This window comes from Musa acuminata, chromosome BXJ3-9, assembly GCF_036884655.1.
Source record: "Musa acuminata AAA Group cultivar baxijiao chromosome BXJ3-9, Cavendish_Baxijiao_AAA, whole genome shotgun sequence".
Lineage (NCBI taxonomy): Eukaryota > Viridiplantae > Streptophyta > Magnoliopsida > Zingiberales > Musaceae > Musa > Musa acuminata.
This window is the reverse complement of record NC_088357.1, coordinates 48,405,252-48,412,063: the sequence shown is the minus strand read 5'-3', so window position 1 is coordinate 48,412,063 and position 6,812 is coordinate 48,405,252. Positions and strand designations below refer to the sequence as shown.

The window sequence follows — 6,812 nt, the reverse complement described above, 5'->3', positions numbered from 1 at the left end:
CAGCACGAGGATAACACACTCACCTGAACCTACTTTCTATCTACTCTTACACTCAGCTAGTGAGAGAGTTGGAACTTCACTTCTAAGGGAATGTGCACCCTCGGCCTTCAATAGTAACACTCCTCGAACTCAAGCAGGGGGAGGAAAAATTGCCCACAGACTTCATCACTTGGTTCACGAATGAGATTTGATATGTCGTAGATGCTCATCTATCACTCATAATGCAGACCTTCATGATGGGGCTCAAGCCCTCTTATCTCCTTTGATCATTGATAAAGAGATTATCGGCGATCGTATCCTAGATAAATTAAAGGGTCAATCAATACATTACCATCGAGGAAATAGTCTTGGGCAAGCATGAGGAATCACGCAAAAGACCAAAGCAAAAATGACCATAATCAGCCTCAACCCTGAGATCACCTCAACAGAAGAGAAATGAATGACTCAAACTTCCTCACTCGAGGTTCGAGCTAACCTCTGTAAAAATGACTAAAACTAAAGTTTTCCTTCAGATAAAAGAGAAATAGCTCTTATGGGACTCTTGCCTAATAAAAAATCCATTGACGAAAAGAGGTAGGTCCAAATACTATCGATTTCATTGAAATTACAACTATGACACTGAAGATTATCATGACTTAATAGAGCATATTGTAGAGTTCACACGTTAGAGATACCTCGGGCGGTTCATTTGAAAGCACCATGAACCCTCATTCTAAGCTTAGGTGCTAGTAGAGAGACAGATTGATATTATCATTGGTGGACTTGCCTCAGAGGTAGACAGCTCCTCAGCCCATAAGACTTATGCCCGAGCTACCATTTAAAAGCATATGAGAATGGAGGGTAACCCAAAAATAACTTTCAAGAAGGAAGAGACAGAGTGCTTTAACCCAAATCATGATTATGCCACAGTAGTCTCTTTGAGGATGATTAATGCAAGGGTGAAGAGGACCATAATCGACATAGGTAGCTCTGCTAATATCTTTTACAATGATCCTTTTTGAAAACTTAAACTGTCAACTATAACCTTACCCCAATGACTTCTTTATTGACAGTGTTCACAAATGACTCCATCTCACCTCTCGGGACTGTGAATCTACACTTCACATTTGGAGATAAGCCTTGCTCCAAAATAATATTAACTAAGTTCATGATGACATGTATCCTCTCAATATATAACATGATCATAGACCAACCCACATTGAACAGAGTGAGATCAAGAGTGTCAACTTATTATTAGGATCATAATGGCACTAAGAGGAGGGGTGAATTAGTGCTATAGTAATTTTTTATCTGATTTTAAAATTTGTTCAATAAATTCGTATCGTAAATGTGATTAACCAAAAATATGAGTAAGGTTGCAAGTAAAGTAAATGAGTAAGCAACAACAAATCAAAAGCAAGAGAAAGAATGCAAACCGATTTATAGTGATTCGGTCTCCATTATCTACGTCCACTCCCGATTTTTCTTCCCTCGAGGCCACCGGCTTTCACTATCGATCTTCTTTCCAATGGACGAAGATCAACTACTCTTGTTATAGCTTTTCTCCTTTTAATAGGTTTAGAAGAGAATCTCCATACTCACTCTTTTACAAGATCTCTCACCTCCTACAACTTAGATTCACTTCTAAACTCAAGGAAAAAGAGACTCAAACAATGCTCAAAGAGAGAGCTACAACTCTTCACAAACTCATAAATTAATACTTTATCAACCAAGCCTTAGTAGATATTTATAGGCCCCAAAAAGCTTCAAAATGAAGTCAAAAATTTTAATTCCTAAAAAATTTTAGGGTATGGATGGTACTACCACTAACACTAGGTGGTACTACCATTGTCACATGGCGATACTACCGTTGCAATTTTTGAGATCGTAATTTTGAACTTTTTGGTGGTACCACCATTAGAATTTTTGAATTTTGAGCAGTACCACTGTCGCTCAAGGTGATGCCACCATCGGCAATGCTGGTAAGCACTGTTTGTATTTGTCGACTAACTCAAGCAGTACCATCGCTTGGTCCTGATGGTATCACCCCCCAGTCCTGCTCAAAACCATTGTTTTGGCCTTCTAACGGACTAAGTTCAGTCCAAGTCCAAGCCTATTAGCTTTTTCAATAAGTTGGCATGGTTTCAACCCAATACCAACACAATTTAACCTAGAAAGACATTGATCAAGATATTAACAATCGACCAAGTCTAAATCAATAATAGTAAATTTGATTTATCTCTTATATCTAATATGAAACTTGATAGAGAGAATATCATCGATCAATCATCATTCACCATGTGGTCTATACGCGACTTCCAAACTGAAAAAAGGAAAGAGATACTGCCCCCCAATTGCAGGTTGTCTCCGCCCCTATCGTTCATGTAGAGAAAAGACCAAGTAAAGATTGTTGGAGGCAATTGAGGGCTGCCTCCCTATAGAATATTTCACAAAATATTTAGTCCTTTTATGATGGGGTATAAAAGCTTATTTTTAGCATAGTTATTAGGGAGATCATTTTTTACTACTTATCACTACATTCATTTTCCTTGGGTTACTAACTTCGTCGTTGGAGGGGTCGAGTCGAAAAATTTCTCTCGATCTCAGTCTTCATGCAGGTGGCACCTTAGAAGCTTGTTGTTTCTATCTTGGAGACACTTCGAATAACCCTACACACATGAGTTAGAATCACATCGAGCTAACCAGGACGTCAACAAAATCTTCCCATAATATTTTTGGTGCTAGAAGGAGGCCTCGATATTGCAGGAATACCCATTAATCGATCCTTTCAATGAACGCTCGAGCAAAGAGGCTTTATCTTTGACCTATAATACTTTTACTTAATGGGGCAGTAGTCACTATTTTTCGTACATCGGTGCATTCACATCAACATAGACACTGATGAGATACTAGCACATATTTATTGACGTAGGTCTCTCACTCCTAGAGATAGACCTAAGCCACCTACTCATCCCTGCCCCCTCTCCCTGCTAAGGTGCCAAGGTCAGTTCTCTACAACCATGCCAAGGTTGAAGCATGAGTCTCTCCTACAGCTTGCCTCAATGATGAGTAAAGGAGGAGCTCACCTCAACTGCTCCCATGACTGGCCTCGGCGACGAGTAGGAGAGGAACCCACTCCGATGATCGATGGAAGAGGAGCCCATCATAGCTCTTTCCATAGTCTACCTTGGTGACAGGCAATCGAGGAGAATGCCTCAACTCCTACAACAAGTTGACTAAGCACAACCTTCCACTGCCCGAAATTGGTTTCTCGATAGATCAAGTAGGTCGATCATATCCTTTATTACCCGAAATTGGCATCTCAATAGCTCCTGCCCCCACCTTTATACGAGGCACGTATTGAATGAGCTGACAACTGCACTTTGGAACCCTTCTGAAAGAGTTCCCAGAGCACACCTTTAGAGGAGATACATGATGGGGAGAATATCTCAACCAATCATCATCTAACATGTGACTTTTACATGGTGTTTATGCTAGAAGAAGGAGACAGATGCTACCCGTCACTAATCTATCCATGTGGACAAGGATCCAAGGTAAATAGTTGTAGGTTATCTCTACCCTTATCGCCCACGTAGAGAAAATACTAAGTAAAAGTTATTGGAGGGGTTTAGGACCGCCTTCGCGTAGAATATTTTATATAATATTTTATCCTTTTATGATTGGATATAAAAGCTCATATTTGGCGTAGTTACACGAGAGATCACTTTTTACTATTGATCACTACATTTACCTTTCTAGTGTTACTAACGTGGGTGTCGAAGGGGCTGAATTGGAAAACTTCTCTTGACCTCAGTTTTTATGTATGTGGCATTTCGAAAGCTCAATATTTTCACTTCAAAGATACTTTAAACAATCCTATATATATGGGTCAAAACCACGTTAGACTAATTAGGACATCAATAATATCTTCTCGTAATGAAACTAAATTAGACGTCAAAATTAATAATTACATCTGGTCGCAAGCATAGTGTTTACGATTCATATGGGAATGAATTTATAATTTTACCCTTACTTTTCTTTCCTTGCTACGTCATCTCTACGACTATACATCCATGTGCGATCTACCCAACTCGATGTGGCTGGTTATTGCACGCGTAACGCACAACATACTACGAACTATTTTCTTTTGTTGCTGCTATTGGCAGAGCGTTCGCGATGTCGCAACGCGACATGGGGTATAGGACTGTGATGTTAAAATTTGTAGCATTTTAGCATGTTTATGTTTTTAATATGAGGTTATATTTTTAATTTCTTATTTAACAATATGTAACCCTAAATCTTTGGTTATCGAGACGCATAACGAAGGTTTGGATACGGTTTTGGAGGAATACTGCATCTGACTCCATCGCATGTATCTATCAGTTCGGGCAATGCCTTAACCCGCGAGTGTGATGTTGCTTCTGTAATCGAAAACTAAACAGTGGATCACCAGACAACCACGGGATGTGCAGCCCATGCAACTTATGGACCGACTACCAGTACAACAATCACGAGCATGAGGTGGCAAAGTCAAGGAATCAATCATCTTGGCCGACATCGGACGCATAGTATTTAGTCATATCCACACTTTGGCCATCCTTTTCTTCCTCGTCCTTGGCTGCGCTGCTCAGATGGCCATGGCCGTGGCCTGTCGACGTACTGCCATTCGCTCCACACGCATCTTTTTAACCGAAAGCTCAAAGTCGGGCTCGTGTGTTGGTGGCACGTAAATATCACGCCTCCTTCACTTTATTCTTTCCACACACCCACCTTCAAGCGTTGCAACGGCGATCACAGTTCTCGTAGGTTTATCCACAATCCATGAAACTGTGTCAGATTTTGTCACATTAGAGAATATTACTCAAACATAAAATATCATCGGGTCAGCGGCGTATATTGTCTTCGAAAGCTATCGGAGCCCTAATCATCGTATACAACGCAGCATGCGGTCATCGTATACATACGTACACAATGGCAGTCATCGTATCCAGGCACAGCCTACCATTGTTGACACGTTTGTCGTTTTGTTAGTGCTTGCGAGACGTCAGCCGCAATTCCAATAGTCCAAGTCAAAATCAAAAGCGTCATGATCACATGTACATATATATATATATTTATATAATTTGTGATGAGAGGAAGCACTTGTGGCAGCCCAAAATCCCACCTTGGAAACACGTGGTACCAACAACCAACTGACTCGATGAGCCTCTCCCGATCGGGCAAAACATCCACGTGCTCTTCGCTAGATGCCAAAACTCTTGTCGGCTCGTCAACCTCATCCACTCTGCCACACCGGTGGCTCCCACGGGTTGCCTCTCCGGTTGCCGCTTGGGTGCTCCACCGCCGTGTATCTGTTTTTGTAGTCCCATCTCTCTTTTAGCTTTTACCGGCCGCGTCACCGTGCACGCCTCCGAACAAAGCAGCTGACCCGCCATCACGCGTCATTCCACGGGCGACTGCACACCACGTGTCGATGTCTTCCGCCGCCACTTTGCGCGTGATAGTGAACAACCAATCGACCATCGCAAAGTGACGTCGACTTCCCTCCACGTCAGATCCGTCTCCGCCTCTTCCTTGCCGAAGCGAGTAGAAACGTGGCGAAATCTGGACTGGCACGCCGGCCGACCCCTCTCCCCCATCAATTATCTTAAAGCCAAAACGGCACCGACACGCCCCCCCCCCCCCAATTCCTGCCGTATCAGCCGTCCGATCCAGTGTCAAGATTCGCTCGTACAGTGATCGACACGGCTAACGCGTGCGCCGCACCGGCGGTGAACTTAAACTGACCCCACAAGGTGTGAAATGTGTCCACCAACATCTCCCTATATAATATAATACCGCCTCATAAGCCATACTCACACCGAGTAAAAGGGATTGCGCGACAACTCTCCCGTTCCTTGCGAAAGAAGAGTAGGACGGATGGGCGAGGGCGACCTGATGTCCGTGTTCTCCAGGCAGTTCGTGGGGGCGGCGCCGAGGCCGTGGACGCGGGAGGAGGACAAACTCTTCGAGCGGGCCCTGGTGGTGTTCCCGGAGGGCACCCCGGACCGGTGGTCCGCCATCGCGGCGCAGCTGGCGGGGCGGAGTTCCGCCGACGCGTGGGAGCGCTACCAGGTCCTGGTGGAGGACTGCGACATGATCGAACGAGGGATGGTCGAGGTGCCGGACTGTTGGGGCGAGGCGGACGGCGGTGGGAGCGACGACGAGTCCGACGGCGTCGCGCGGCACCACCAGCAACCGACCTCCAGAGGCAGGGGAGAGGAGCGGAAGCGCGGCGTCCCCTGGACCGAGGAGGAGCACCGGTGAGTAAACTATACTGGTGATCCCCGCGGCTGGTTGATTTACCGGCGGGGTGAGCTGACCTGGTCCTATTTCTTCCACGCTTACACCCAGTCGATAAAAAGAGACCGGGATGATGAAACGTGAAGGTAAGCTTTTCGTTTTGTTGACCCGCGGGGTTTGGGGGTGGTGTAGGTTGTTCTTGGAAGGATTGGCCAAGTACGGAAAGGGGGATTGGAGGAACATCTCGCGGTGGGCGGTGAAGACGAGAACACCGACGCAGGTCGCCAGCCACGCCCAGAAGTTCTTCATCCGTCGGAATCAGAATAACGCCGGGAAGAACAGAGACACAAAGAGAAAGAGCATCCATGACATCATATAAAAATTATGATTGTACTTATTTTATGAAAATAAATATATGATGGATTCAAGTCACCTAATTGTTAAATGGTGATTAGAAACCTAAAATATGTACATATATATCTTAATCTCCCATTTAGATATTGTCAGCTTTTTCCGATGCAGAATACATGGCACATCCAAAATTTCAGACA

General features: G+C 44.2%; 1 protein-coding gene across 1 annotated transcript; it reads left to right on the top strand.

Moving 5' to 3' along the window:
- Positions 1-5,826: 5,826 nt before the first annotated feature.
- Positions 5,827-6,812, top strand: LOC135649591 (transcription factor DIVARICATA-like). Its single transcript, XM_065168104.1, has 2 exons — positions 5,827-6,281; positions 6,454-6,812. Exons 1-2 carry the CDS (start codon positions 5,899-5,901, stop codon positions 6,638-6,640), a joined length of 570 nt encoding a protein of 189 aa, XP_065024176.1. The 5' UTR covers positions 5,827-5,898; the 3' UTR covers positions 6,641-6,812.

Coding starts and splice junctions, on each gene's coding strand:
- LOC135649591 (XM_065168104.1), top strand. CDS start 5,899: ATGGGCGAGGGCGACCTGATGTCCGTGTTCTCCAGGCAGTTCGTGGGG. Junction 6,282..6,453: donor TGGACCGAGGAGGAGCACCG/GTGAGTAAACTA, acceptor GGGGTGGTGTAG/GTTGTTCTTGGAAGGATTGG.